Source organism: Elephas maximus, chromosome 7 (assembly GCF_024166365.1).
Source record: "Elephas maximus indicus isolate mEleMax1 chromosome 7, mEleMax1 primary haplotype, whole genome shotgun sequence".
Lineage (NCBI taxonomy): Eukaryota > Metazoa > Chordata > Mammalia > Proboscidea > Elephantidae > Elephas > Elephas maximus.
Window position 1 is genome coordinate 70163249 of NC_064825.1, and position 14984 is coordinate 70178232.

At 40.8% G+C, this 14984-nt stretch overlaps 1 protein-coding gene across 2 annotated transcripts; it reads right to left on the reverse strand.

The window, feature by feature from the left end:
* Positions 1 to 986: 986 nt before the first annotated feature.
* Positions 987 to 14620, reverse strand: LOC126079487 (vitamin D 25-hydroxylase). Of its 2 annotated transcripts, XM_049890511.1 has the most exons (5): positions 14376 to 14620; positions 7942 to 8083; positions 2953 to 3585; positions 2015 to 2344; positions 987 to 1162 (listed from the first exon to the last, which is right to left on the reverse strand). In XM_049890511.1, exons 1-5 carry the CDS (start codon positions 14598 to 14600, stop codon positions 987 to 989), a joined length of 1506 nt encoding a protein of 501 aa, XP_049746468.1. In that variant the 5' UTR covers positions 14601 to 14620. The 2 variants fall into 2 exon arrangements, with proteins under 2 accessions (XP_049746468.1, XP_049746469.1); XM_049890512.1 differs by lacking the exon at positions 7942 to 8083 and having other exon boundaries at positions 14376 to 14426.
* Between the last annotated feature and the right edge of the window lie 364 nt (positions 14621 to 14984).

Genomic DNA, 14984 nt, shown 5'->3' on the forward strand with positions numbered 1-14984 from the left:
CACTTGACTGTTTGTGGAAATAAGTGGTGTCAGGGAAAATGTCTGTGTCTACAAAGAATCAATAGTTGTGTGTCATTTTTATTCTAAAAACATTAGTGTAATTTATTGTCTACTCAACTCTTGCTATGGGGATGGATGCTCAAGAATCACAGGGACCCAGTTTATAGGATAAATAACAGAGTTCTTATGAAGACACAGCAGGGAGCAATATGTGAAAGCATTGGCATGCTGTATGTTAAATATATAGATATTTTTTCTATCATCTGCTACCATGCCTAGAATACTTCTTAGTCCAAAAGAATTTATTGGGGCTTTAATTTCTTCTTTACACCTCTATTAAACTGGGGTGGCATCACATAGTCTATTAATGATCAGGAGGTAGTTGACATCTGGAAGTAAAGCCCCCCAGAGACACAGAAGCAAGATGGAGTCAAGAAGGCATTCAGGGTTACCTGGTGTTAGACAAGAGGCTAAAAAGTCAGGCTTTGCTTGGGGCACTTGTGGCTGTTCTTAGTATCTTAGGTAACACCTGTTCATTTGTACTTCTGTTTAGCTTGACAGAGAACTCTACTTTAAAAGTCATAGAAGCTTGAAAAAAAGTTATAGTTAATACTTGATATTGCTCTAGTCCAATTTTAAAGGGCATATCTATGTTCACTTGCAGTCCCTAGATGGTGCAGTCAAGCCTTCAACTGCTAATCAAAAGATTGGCAGTTAAAACCCACTCAGATGTGCCATGAAAAAAAGGTCTGGTGATCTGCCTATAAAAAGTTAAAAAGTTACAACCTTGAAAATACTATGGAGCACAGTTCTACTGTGCAACACATGGGGTCGTTGGCAACTGGTTTGGCCTTTTTTTTTTTTTTTTAATGCTCACATGGCTTTATGATGATGTGACCTTTGTCCAAACACGTATCGATTAGATTAAACAAGGTTCAGAGGTGAAGCAAACATACAGCCTTGCTCCTCCAAACATCCGTGCATTTTCAGCGTCTTTCAGCACAGATGAGGTAGGGCTGGGGTTGCAATGTCATGCCTAACCTGGGCTTGAGATTTGGAAGTAGTTCATGTGGAAAATGCAGCTGAAACCGCTGAAGCAATGCTGTAAAAAATAAGAACATTTCCATCCGAGCCAGCTGTTCTCCAAGACAGTGTCTTCTCCCTATACAGAAAAAGCACATATGATGCTTTTAGAAACCCACAATATTTATTAAAAACTAATGTCTAATATTTGGGTATGATTCAGGAAATCTGGAATTTAAAGAAAGGTTAGAGGAAGTTATGTTTATTAAAAGGTTCGCTCAAATCTCAAAGGATAAAAATTGGCATTTCAGTTCCCCGAACGCATTCCTTTACCTCCTTCTGTCAGCTCAGGGACTTTTGTAAGCTTACTAGTCCTGTCTCCAATTTTTCTTGCGTGCTGTAACAGATCCTAAGATATGCTATCAAGATCTAATTTGAGATGTGACATTTGGTTTTATTGATCCAAGAGGAGCCTATTTCACTTCAACTGACTAAAGGTATGTACCCTTCTTCAGTGAAGAAGAACTTCCAGTCCATCTTCTATGCGAGGTCTTGTGATACATGTACTTTTTCCCAGGAAAAAGAATATTTTCATAAATGGAGATAAGGTACATTAAACTGGTAGGCAGGAGAAGTAGATTCTAGTTTTACTTCAAATTACCATGTCATCATTACCCTCTCTGGTCTGTTTCTCAAGCTACCTGTTACTGACTTCTAGCTCCACAAGTTTTGTATACAAGCAAAAAACCAAAAGCAAAAAAGTCTCAGAAGAAGTCAGAGCTTTTCAACAGTTTAGTTATTAAATTAAGGCTTATTTTATTTTCAGTAGAAACAGGTATTACTTATCTATAATCAAAACATTCCTGTAAGAATCAACACTATTTTCCAGTTGGTATATTTATTCTATAGAAGTATTCTTCAGATTAAGATGCTATATGTGAAGCATTACTATTCTTTATCCTAAAGTTATACCCCTGTGAAAGTTTCTTACCTAGGGAAAAAGGAATCAAAGCTTCCTTCTTGGCAAAATGTCCACTGCTGTCCAAAAATCGCTCAGGATAAAACATTTCTGGGTCTTTCCAGTACTTTTCATCAAAGTGTACGGAATAAAGATTTGTAATTACTGTTGTGCCTTTAGGAATGGAATAACCACGTACGACTGCATCCTCAGACGTTGCATGGAAAATCCCTAATGGAACTACATTACAAAATCTTAAGACTTCATGCAGAACTGCCTCAGTATAAGGCATTTTGCATCTGTCATCCCAAGAAGGCTTTCCATTGGGGCCCATAATTAAATCAATCTCTTTATGAACTTGTCCTGTCAGAGAAAAAGTATTCAAGTTATTATACAATTCTTAAGAGTTACATCTAAAGTAAATTCCCTTTGAGATAAAACGTAGGATAAACCCTAATCCAAAAGGGTATGGGTAGTACACCAGACTGAGATTTGTCCTTAGCTAAGAGTTTTTAATACATGCCTATATTTTATACAATCAGTAGCCAATGCACTGAGTAACTTTGTTCTCAAAAAATAAATAAATAAAATTAATTTTAAAAAGTAAACAAACCTAGAATTGGAAAAACATGACTCTCAGGAAAGAAAATAGTGAAGCATAAAATTTAGCTTCCAAAAACCAGTGCTCACGTCCCAGCTCTGCCACTTCTAATGGCTGACCTCGGGCAAGTCAGCCACTCAGCCTTTTTCCTCATTTTAAAATAGGCATAGAAAGACCTATCTCAGAGGTTTGTTACAGGAGTTGAGATAAGAGATTTGAAAATTCTTTGCAACTATTAAATATTTCTCTTCTCCTTGGCTAGCACAGCAGGAGCACCTACATAAAATGCTTTTTACATGGCCAGAGACTCTAAAACATGTATGAGCTCTCCATACAAGGACAGAACCTGGATCATTAAGAAAATCCTCACCTTGAATGTTAGGATAAAGGGCCATGAAAAGAACTGCCCACTGTAGAACATTGGTTGTAGTTTCAGTTCCAGCAATGATGAGTTCACCCACTGAGAAAATTAGGTTTTCTTTGGAGAAAGTAGACGATGGGTCATTTTTACCTTGATCTATCTCATCTAAATAAGCATCAACAAAATGCTGAGGTAACTGAGGCTTTCTGTTGGCTGAAGCTTTTTCAATAAGCCTGGAGAGAAAATCATAGACCACAGCTGCATTTCTAAACAGCTGTTGATGTTTTCCAAAAGGTAAAATGCCAATCCATGGAAAGGCATTATACAGGAAGACGGAGGCACTGGCAGCCAGCTCCACATTTTCACTAAATAACTCAATCATGTGCTGAAAATCAGTGTCTTCGTAAGTGAATCGTTCTCCAAAAAGGATCAAGTTGGTTATGTTTGAAACAGCTCTTGTTATTAATTGTTTAAGGTCAAAAGGTCTACCTTCATATGGTTTGATAGCATCAATGAAAAATTTGGTTTCTTCTAAGATTTTAGATTCAAAAGACTTTTGGCCATATCCAAAATAGCGAAAGCTATTTACAGCTAATCTTCTGTGATCAACCCATCCTTGGCCATATCTGGAGTTGAGTAAGCCTGAAAAAAAAGATATTAAAAGTATTTTATTATTCTTCCATCCCTCTGTCTAACAGCTGAAGATGCTATGGACTAAAAACACAAATGGCTTGTCACTACTCCCCAAATTATCTTTCTATAAAACTAGACCCAGTAGTTAAGCCCCATTCTCCGCTACTCATTAGCCACAGATTATACAGAGATAAAGCTCATCTACTGCTCTGCTGGGGACTGCAGAAAAGACCCACAACAAGAAACTGGTCAGTCTTGTGTAATTCAATTCAGATGAACTAAGCCCAGGTGAACTTATCAGAATCTTATAAGCATATTTGATAAAAGATAAATGACTGCACATTCTATGCAAAAATTTTATCTTGGATTGAACAAACACCTGAAAATCATCCTTCTAGGATTAGAAATTGTCTGCCTGTAAGAGACTGGATTTTACAATAGAAATTTCTTCCAGTTAAAGGCATACAATAACTCTGGCAGAGGCAAGGGTGACCTGAATGAGGTGTCAATACAGTAAAAATCGTTAAACCAAAAAGAGAGCAAAAATGAAGCTCAGAATTTTCTGTTGATATTGTTTGCCTTAACACTTCAGAATCTCCACATATACTCTGCTGTTCTGATGTAGCTACTATGGAAAATTTTTCCTTTAAATTAACTATCAAGCCAAAAGAATATCTTCAGTGCATATATTTATATAATGTAAAGTTTACTCAAAATTTCATTCATGACTGATACATAAAAAAAAAAAAATAGGAGAGGCAAAAATGTCACATTCTCTTCTGTACACAATGTGCATATATAATTTACATTCTGACAACATCTGTGAAGTAATTTTTGAATTTGGACCTAATTTAAAAATAAAACCATATGCAAAGGGGCCTTTAGTGCTGTGCAGCCATCTTATACTCCCATAGTTCATTCTCTTTTCTGTACCCACAGATGACTGTTCATTCAACAAATATTTATTCAACATGTATTTATGTAGCATCTACTATGTTCCAGGCAGTGTTTTAAGTGTCAGGAATATATCAGTGAACAAAGGAAGCAAAGATCCCTACTCTCATGGAGTGTATATACTAGTGGGGTGAGACCAATAATGAATGAATGAATAGATGATAGGTAGGTAGACAGATGGATGGATGGATGGAGGATGGATGGGACGGGACGGGACGGGATGGGATGGGATAGGCAGGCAGAGAGATAATATAGCCAGAAAGGAGAAGGGAAGGCCTCACTGAGATGGTGACATTTGGATAAAGACTTATGGTAGATGAGGGAGTGAGACAGTTATCTGGGAAAAGATGACTGCAGGCAGGGAGAAAAGTTAGTGCCAAGGCACTGAGATGAGAGCAAGCCTTTTGTGTTGCAGGAACAGCAAGGGGCTGGGATAGCTGGAGTGGAGTGAGAGGAAGGAGAACAGTAGGAGATAAGAGAGGAAACGGTAGGATAGGTGGGAGAGCTAGATCATATAGGGTCTTGTGGCCATAATAGGACTTTGTCTTTTAGCTGAGATAGGAAATTATTTTAAGTTTGTTTGTTTGTTTTGGACTGATTTACTTTTATTGTAGAAAATTTTAAACATATTCAGTAATAGACAAAACAGTACAATGAATTCCCATGTATATATCATCCAGCTTCATCAATTATCAACCCATGACTAGTCTTGTTGAATTATACCTCCACTCATTCCTCACAAGTATTACTTTGAAATCATATTTCACCTATAAATATTTTGGTATGTATATCTAACAGATAAAAAAGGACTCTTTAAAAAAGCATAGCCATACTATCACATCCAAAAATTAACAATAACCATTATGTGTTTAAATTCTGAGTTGTCTCATGGAGGTCTTTTGTTTATTTGCTTGTTTCAAATAAGGTCCAAATAAGGTCCACACATTGAGATTGGTTAATATGTCATTTTCTCATTTAATCTAAAACTTTACCTCTGTCTCTTTTCATTTCCTTGCAATCTATTTGTTGAAGAAACCAATTCATTTCTTCTATAGGATTCCCAGTCTAGATTTTGATGAATTTTGATGGATGTCTAGATTTTGCTTCCCCATAATGTTATTTAGTAATGTTAACCTAACTTCTGAATTTTCTCTAAATCAATAATTGAAATTAAGAGAATTGATCAGATTCGGGTCAACTTTTGGGGATCAAGATTTCTTCACAGATGGTGTTTATTGCTTCTTTTGGGAAGCACATTTTTTCTGGTTGTCTTTGTGATGTTAGCAGCCACTGATGATAAACACCATCAGTCTTTCTATCATTGTCATTTCCAATCATTTTGGTTGTCTCCAGCTAGTTCTTTTGTAGATTCAACAGTAGAAGCTCATGGGAATAATAGTCCCTGAATTCTTGTCGGTTTGTGGTCTACATTTGAGTAAGTTTGGCTGGATGTAAAATCTTAGCTCACATTTTGTCCCATGAGTATTTTTAATATTCTCAAGAAGTGACAATATGATTTTTCCTTAGGAGTGACTTGATACTTTGCCTAGATGCCCAAAGGCTTTTTTTCTTTTTCATGCCCCAAACTGAACTCCTGATTTCATAACCCCCTGTAACCTAGTCATCTGGAAGACTTCCCCATTTCAATAGCTGACAACAACACGTTTCCATTTGCTCAAACTGAAAACCTTAGGGTTATCCTGGGGTTTTTTTTTCTTGCACAACCTACAACCAATCCGTTAAACAAAAATCGGCTCTGTCTTCAAAGTATATAGGATCTAAGCATGTCTAGTTCCTCTGCTGCTATCATACTAGTTCATGTCGCAACAATCTCTTGCCTAAAAAATCCTGATAGCTTAACTAGTCTCCTTGCTTCCATTCTTACTTCCCTATAGTCTATTCTCCATTGAGCAACCTGAGTGATCCTATAAAAAATGTTAAGTCAGAATGTGTCACTCTTCTGCTCAAAACCCTCTAAAGGGTCCACATTTCACTCATAGTAAAAAGCCAGTGTCCTTCAATGGCTAACAAGACCCTACATAAGCTGTACCATCCCTTCTGTTACCTCACTGGCCTCACTCCTGTTCTCCTCTTCCTCACACTATACCAATCAGACTAGTTTTTCCTGGACCATGTTCAAGACTCAGGGCTTTTGCAGTTGTCTCTTCCAGGAATTCTCTTTCCCCAGATGTCTAGATGACTTACTTTTTTACTTCCTTTAGGTCTACTCAAATATCACCTTGATCAAGGTTTAAAAAAAAAAAAAAAAAAAGCCTCCATCTTTCCTCCATTTACAGGCCCTCCATTGTCTCCTTATCCTGCTTTATTTTTCTTGATAATTCTTATCATTACTTCTTTTTTGGTCAAAATATTAGCCCTAACTTCTATTTAGTTCAGAAATTAAAGTCCTGTTAGTTTCAAAAGGCAGAAAAACTAGTTTCCTGGTTAAGTCATTTCATTCTTAAGAGTAAGGAGCACTTTTAAGATACCACAATTTCATATTTATATACCATAATTATAAATTTGTCATCTTTAAAAATGTATAAGATTAATCACATTAAACAAAACAAACAAAAACACACAGCAATGATTGGCCTTCTTTTTCATAGATCATGTAAAAAACCCATAGGTAAGTCGTAGACAGGTATGTTTATGCTCCATCCTCTTTGTATGTGGGCACAAGAGCCTACAATGTGCCCCTCAAAGCAAAACAGAATGTGTACTAAGTATCATGATAACTTAGGAAAAGGTCAGACATTTTTACAGAGATTTGTGGCATTAATCCAAGTCCTTGTCTGTGCTTTTGCTGCAGCTGCCCTGCTCCTTCGCCTTACACTTGGAGCGTGTAGCTTTACTAACCCAGTCTTTAGTCAGGGTTCTTCAAAACTTTGTGGAAGTCCCTGGCAAGACTTTATCTAAGGTCTTGAAGTCCTTTTCTGTACCTTTATTTGTATCTTGAAGTGTAAAAGCAAGTAATTTGCCATCATAGAGCTACTTGGACACTATGATTCCATGAAGAGTCAGATTCTCCCGTAAGCTTTTATTGTTATTGTTGCTCTTGCTGTTGTTACTGTAAAACCGTACCTTATTTTAAAGTTTTGGATCTAGCCTTCCTAGCTCAGATTTTGTCATTTACTATTGTTTGAATGGAAACCCCAGTGGTTAAGTGCTACAGCTGCTAACCAAGAGATCGGCAGTTCAAATCCACGAGGTGCTCCTTGGAAACTCTATGGGGCGGTTCTACTCTGTCCTATAGGGTTGCTATGAGTCAGAATTGACTCGGTGGCACTGGGTGTGGTTTTTTGGGGGGGGGTATAAATAAATACTTTCCTGTTAACGAATACAATACAAATTCTATGTACTAAAATTACTTAAAATAAATAATCCCTCAATAAGTGAAAATAAACATACCTCCCATTTTTGTCATCTTCATGAATAAAGGAAGACAGGGTCTGTCTGCAAAAATTTCACTTTGATGAACAAGGCATTCCTTTACTACATCATAGCCATTTAGAACCACAGTTGATATGCCTCCAAGATCTAAACTGAAGATCTTTGAGAAGGGGGGGAAACAGCATTTAAGTAACAGAATACATGGAGTATTATCATGGAAATCCATATGTACTAAGCCCAACTTTCTCAGTATTTGTTACTTCCCTGAAAATGTAGGCATTCATTACTCAGTGGACAATGTTTGGAGTGCCTTCCTTTCTATAAGGCATGTAAAGCACTATAACTTCATTAAGCCACTCAGTGCCTGAAGCTCTTGTAAATGGTATAATGGAAAGAGTATTGGACTCAGGAGACCTGGGCTAGTTTATGCTTTGCCATTAAACAGATAAAGGACTCTGGGCAGAAACCTTAAACTTTTGGGGCTTCATGGTTGTCACAGAAAGATATCTGATTTAGAACCTCTTTAAAATTCATTAAAATTCAAAACACTCAATGATATCTAGGAATCTCTTTATTTCCAAGATGAATAAGGAAGCAGCACCACCTACGTTATCACTTATTACTCCAGCTTTAGGTGGGGGCAGGGGTGGGGAACTCTGGTGGTGTAGTGGTTAAGAGCTACAGCTGCTAACCAAAAGGTTGGCAGTTCGAACCCACCAGGCACTCCATGGAAATTCTTTATGGCAGTTCTACTGTGTCATATAGGGTCGCTATGAGTCGGAATTGACTCAATGGCAACATTTTTTTTTTAGGTGAGGGAGGGGGTCGTGAAAGGCCTATGAAACAACTTTATCCCCCTCATTTCGATGACACATTGAGGAACTTTTGAATGGATATAGGTTCTGTTACTACTAAAATTTGCAGTTGGTACTGAATATGTCTGTTCTTCTTGTTGTTAGGTGCCATCAAGTTGGTCCTGACTTAGTGACCCTGTGTACAACAGAACGTAACACTGCCTGATCCTGTGCCATCCTCAAAATCATTGTTGTGCTTAAGCCCATTGTTGCAGCCACTGTGTCAATCAGTCTCTTTAAGGGTCTTCCTCTTTTTCACTGACCCTCTACTTTACCAAGCATCATGTCCTCCAGGGACTGATCCCTCCTGACAACATGTCCAAAGTATGTGAGACACAGTCTCGCCATCCTTGCTTTTAATGAGCATTCTGGTTATATTCTTTTTTAGGAGGTATAAACATATTGTAACTAGGCTCATTTGTATTTGGGTCCCTGAGTTCCATGAAGTTACCCAAGAGGGTCCTCAGAGAACCTGACCTTGAATAAAGGCATTTGCCACATTGAAATAGGTGGCTGTCCCTCAGCTAAGGAGAAGGTAAGGCAGAATATCCATCCTCTGCCATATGTATAGTTGTTCACCATGTGCCTCACCTCAGGTTCACTTATAATGTCACACCTCCTATAGTCAGTCTGTCCTTGCTAATTGGATATAAGGGCCTAGTCCAGTGAAAGAACAATGTTATCTTATTGATGGGATGCAAAGATTGCTTATCCCATTCTCTCAGGAGTTGTTCTACTCTAGACTAGCTTTTCAGATCCACAGTACTGAGTCAAGCCTCACTGCTAGGCAAACAGGCAGAGCAGATTTAGCCATGATATATACAACTTTGGAAGAAAACAAGGCTTAGCAGGGAAATATGAGCATATACAACAGGACAGACTTGCAGAAGTTCAGTAGAAAGGACCCCCAATGGTTAAGTGCTCAGCTACTAACTGAAAGGTCAGGAGTTTGAACCCACCAGTGGCTCTGTGGGAGAAAAGACTTGGTGATCTCCTTGTAAGATTACAGCCTAAAACTGGATTAAACCAAAAGCAGTTTCCTGAATACAACTGAACACCTGGAAGGCCAGAGTAGCAGGGACAGGAGTTTGGGGACCATGGTTTCAGGGGACATCTAGGTCAAATGGCATAACAAAATATATTAAGGAAACATTCTGCATTCCACTTTGGTGAGAGGCATCTGGGGTCTTAAACGCTAGCAAGCAGCCATCTAAGATGCATCAACTGGTCTCAACCCACCTGGAGCAAAGGAGAATGAAGAACACCAAAAACATACGGTAAAGATGAGCCCAAGAGACAGAAAGGGCCACATAAATCAGAGACTACATCAGCCTGAGACCAGAAGGACTAGATGGTACCCCGCTATCGCTCATCACTGCTCTGACAGGGAACACAACAGAGAATCCCTGATGGAGCAGGAGAACAGTGGGATGCAGCTCTCAAATTCTCATAACAAGACTGGACTTAATGGTCTGACTGAGACTAGAGGGATCCTGGAGGTCATGGTCCCCAGACCCCTTGTTAGCCCAAGACTGGAACCATTTCTGAAGGCAACTCATCAGACAGGGGTTGGACTGGATTGTAAGATAGATAATGATACTGGTAAGGAGTAAGCTTCTTGGCTTAAGTAGACACATGAGATTATGTGGGCAGCTCCTGTCTGGAAGGGAGATGAGAAGGCAGAGGGGGACAGGAGCTGGTTGAATGGACATGGGGAATACAGGGAGGAGAGGAGGAATGTGTTGTCTCATTAGGGGCTGAGCAGCTAGGAGTACATAGCAGGGCGTGTATAACTTTTTGTATGAGAGACTGACTTGATTTGTAAACTTTCACTTAAAGCACAATAAATAAATAAATAAGATTACAGCCTAGGAAACCCTATGGGGGCAGTTTTACTCTGTCATCTAGTGTTGCTATGAGTGGTGGGTTTGGTTTTTTTTTTTTAATGAGTCAGAATTGATTCCACAGCACACAACAACAGTTCAGCAGAAGCAGTTACAATAGCAAAAGTGAAGACCTCCAAGTGATAACAGAAGCAACCAGCTGAGCAATGGTGCCACCAGAGTCTCCAGCACAAGGGTGGACCCTGCTAACTGAGCAGGAGTTCAAAGTGGTAGTGGTAGTAGAAGAGCAGGGCTTCAAACTGGTTCTAAAAAGTTCCCAGGAAGTTATACATAAGAATTACCTGGGGATCTTGTTAAAATGTAGATTATGATTCAGTAAATCTGGGATAGAAATGCATATTCTCAGCAGGGAACTTGTAAGAAATGCAAATTATTATTAGAAGTTCAAATCAGAACGAACTGGTTGGAAGTCCTTAGAAGAGATTTCAGCATGCCGAGGATGGGAAAAACTCTGGGATTAAAAATTGTGTTAGTATGAAGGCAGAACAAACATAAGGGAGTTGTATTTCAGAGTAAAGCTGTCAGGCTGTGGTCACTAAAAAAAAAAAAAAATAGGGATTACAAAAATCAAGGAGCAGCCATGGCGTGAGAAACTGTTGTACAGTCAACCTTACTTGAGAGTTTGAGATGGTCCTCTATTTGAGGGTAAAAGTGGGGAAAGTATTACTTGAACTAGTACCTATACTGGTATACATAGTTCTCAAGGATTTTTGCTAATTTGTGAATCAAATTGTGAAAACATCCTAAAATTGATTTGCTCTATGTAAGAGTTCAGGTTAGGCTGACAAGAGTTTTAATTCTCCTGGAATCCACATTTCTGGCTTTCACGGAAGTTGGTGCAACCCATGTAGGCCATTGCATTTTTGAACCTTGAGTCTTGAAAAAAACTGGTTCCTAAAGGTCACTTTTGAGTCAAACAATGGTCTAGATAAACTAGTAAGACCATTTTGCTTTGGATATTGTGCTCTTGCAAAGAATTCAGTCAGTTTTGGAAACAGACTCCAAAGGTCAGACTGCGAGCTATGTTTAAGCAGCCATTATTTTAATTGTTCTTCAAGACAATGCTCTATGAAAATCCTTCCTGACCACAAATATATCAGTTCTGTTCCAACCCCCTTTTCCATGGCAATGCCAGTAAGATCGGGTATAAATGAATTTTGGAAATTCTGCTCATCTTCAGAACATTTTTGGCACTCTAGTTGAAATGTTACCCCAATTTGCAAATCATATAGTCAATAAACTTCAATCAATTTCTATTAGCTTAATATAATTTTTGTTTTAACTGCTGCTGCTGCCGCCGTCAAGTCGATTCTGACTCATAGCGACCCTATAGGACAGAGTAGAACTGCCCCACAGAGTTTCCAAGGAGCACCTGGCGGATTCGAACTGCTGATCTCTTGGTTAGCAGCAGTAGCACTCAACCACTACGCCACCAGGGTTCCCTTTGTTTTAACAGGGCATATTCTTAGTTTCCCTGGATGGCGCAAATGGTTAAGCACTTGACTATTAGCCGAAAGGCTGGCGCTTTGAACCCACCCAGAGGTGCCTCGGAAGACAGCCCTGGCAGTTTGCTTCCTAAAGGTCACCGCCTTGAAAACCTTATGGAAACAGCAACTCAGAAGATTAGATAGGAACCTTAGGGGGACAGAGTTTACGTTAATGGTGGAACAACTCAGAAAAGGGGGATGAGAATGGTTACACAACTGGAAGAATGTAATCGATGTCACTAAATAGTACACGTAGGAGCTATTGAATTGGTGTACGTTTTGCTATGTATATTCTCAACAACAAAATAAAACTATATTAAAAGAAGAGAAAACCCTATCGAGCAGTTCTGCTCTGCACACATGGGGTCACTATGAGTCCAGAATGGACTCCATGGCACCTAAAAACAACAAATGGGCTAATTATGGTATATACAGAAACATGAGACATTTTCCTTGGTTTCTAGAAGTGAGTTTATGATCTTAACCCAACCACCCCTCCACCAAACCAGCTCTACCCACGGTTTTTCATTATCTCAGTTAATGGGCACTCCATCCTTCAAGCTGTTCAGGAAAGCATTGGAGCCTATGTTTATTCCATTTTTTTCTCCCAAACCTCATATCCCACTGCCCAGCATTCATGTTGTCTTAAAGAGTAAGAATGCCCACTTCTGTTACTGTAAAAACAAAGAGATTTATTGAGGGTAATACAATTTATGAATTGGGGAAACCCAGGGCAGAGAGAAATGTACCAAGTGCTCAGAAGCATGGAGGGAAAGTGGGCTTTTACAGTAAACTTGGGGAAGGAGAGTGTGTGATAATCACATGGTCACAAGGCGAGTACATCATCAACAACTCTATTTTCACCTACTTTCTTCCTGGAACATCTTGAGTAAACTGGTTCTCCTAGAATCACATTCCTGACCTCCATCCTTATCCTTACTAAGAGCTGCCAAACTGGGTTCCTGACCCCCACCCTTGTTTACTTAAGAGTGGCTTGGGGCAAGAGCTGGGCCAGTTAAAAGAGATGATTCTGGTCCCACCCAGCCAGAGGCATAAGGCCATATACATATGAGAAGCAGTCATATACATATGAATGAGAAGCAGCCAAGGCTGCATTCTTAGGAATGCCGAAACTGGAGCTTGTAACAAAATGTACTTTGATTCAGACTGGAGCTTGTAACAAAATGTACTTTGATTCAGACTGGAGCTTGTAACAAAATGTACTTTGATTCAGCTCTCGTGTCAGCCATTTTATTACGCCAAGTGCCTCACAGAGGTTCTGCTAGCACACCTCTACTTTCGGAATATAGAGGATCTGACAATTTCCTACCACCTCCATCAAGGCCCCTATGTTAATCACAATAGCCTAACTGGCCTTGTTAATTTCACCCTTTTCTCTTTCCAGGTGATTCTCAACATGGCATACTCCTGCTTCATGGCCTTTGTATTTGTTTTCTTCGTCTGGAATATTCTTCCCCTGGATATTCCTATAGGATGTTCTTGGGCACCCAGAACAATATTATTCACTTTGTACCACACCCATTCATTCATTCACTCTTTTACAATCATTTATCAGAGCCCAGTTCTAGGCCTGGGGCTTTCACATACATTCTCTTTATTTATCCGTCACAACAAAAAACTAGTTTAGTCCTTCCTCAAAATCAAACATCAAAGAACCACCTCCTAACAATGAACTCAGTCCTAGAATTTAGAATGTCTTGTTTTCTCGAGAAGCCGGCAGGTTAGGATCTACCCTAAGTGTGCAGAAGGCAGCTCCACAAGGCCGAGAAGTGGGGGCCAGAGCTGGTGCGCCTGCCGGGCGGGGCGATGGCGGGCGACTGTCTCAGTCCGCACGCTGCGTGGCGCACATCCGACGCAGCGGCGTGGCGCCGCTCACACTGCGCAGGCGCAGGAGCACGAGCTGGGCGCGGCGCAAAGCTCGCGTCAGGCTTGGGGCTCTCCTGTGGCGGGAAAATCGGGCCTGGAACGCCGCAGGGCGTGGGCCCAGAATGGGACACACGGCTGCGGCCGGGCTCCCCCGGCAGAGGGCGCTGCGTCCAGGACTTCGCCCTCCCTAACCCCGGAAGCAGGTTTCCCTCAAACGCCGGTAGGCACACGGAGAGAATTTCCACCAAGTTGGGGCGAGGAATGACCATAAATCCAATCGGGAGGAAGCCCTCCCTGCCCGGGGCCCGTCGGGGCTGTACCTCGCCATACACCTGGCTCTGCTTTCTCATGTAGACATGGGGGAGCTCGGGAGAGGCGGCCAGGGAGTAGATATTGCCGATAAATGGCAGCCCCAGTGGCCCCGGGGGAAATCCCGTCGGCCGCCTCTGCTTCAGCAGCTGGCGGGCCCCCAGCGCAAAGAGCAGCAGGGAGAGCACGCCGCAAAGCGCCGCCGCGGACGCCTCTGCTCCACTAGGTTTCCACATCGCCCGGCCCGCTGCGAACCCCGCGGCTGTCCTGGGACCTGGGCTCTGGGTCTACCCTTGCTGTGCTCCCATTGGCCGGACACGCGAAGGTCCCGCCTTAGCTCCGTGGCCATTGGCTGGCTGATCGTAAGGGCTCGGGTCCCTGAGTACGGTTACCTCCTAGTTTTCCGGGGCTCAGAGTCCGTGTAGCCAGAGGGAGGCGCGATACTTGTCAGCACCAGCCTGACAGGGCACCGAGTCTAGAGTCTGGGCCATGCGGATCCTGCCTCCCTTGGAACCAGAGCTTTTTTAACGTGCTTTTACTTACCACTTCTTATTTCACGTGAAAATTGTAGAAATTTATTTGCACTGCGTTCTTTAGCTGAGTCTAATTTCAGCATCTCC

What these genes read in the sequence shown, in the direction of transcription:
- LOC126079487 (XM_049890511.1), bottom strand. Translation starts at nt 14,600, where the DNA reads ATGTGGAAACCTAGTGGAGCAGAGGCGTCCGCGGCGGCGCTTTGCGGC. An exon ending in CCTTTATCCTAACATTCAAG is followed by an intron (nt 2,345 to 2,952) that starts GTGAGGATTTTC and finishes TTTCTCTGACAG; the next exon opens with GACAAGTTCATAAAGAGATT. An exon ending in TTTGATTCCTTTTTCCCTAG is followed by an intron (nt 1,163 to 2,014) that starts GTAAGAAACTTT and finishes TTTTCTGTATAG; the next exon opens with GGAGAAGACACTGTCTTGGA.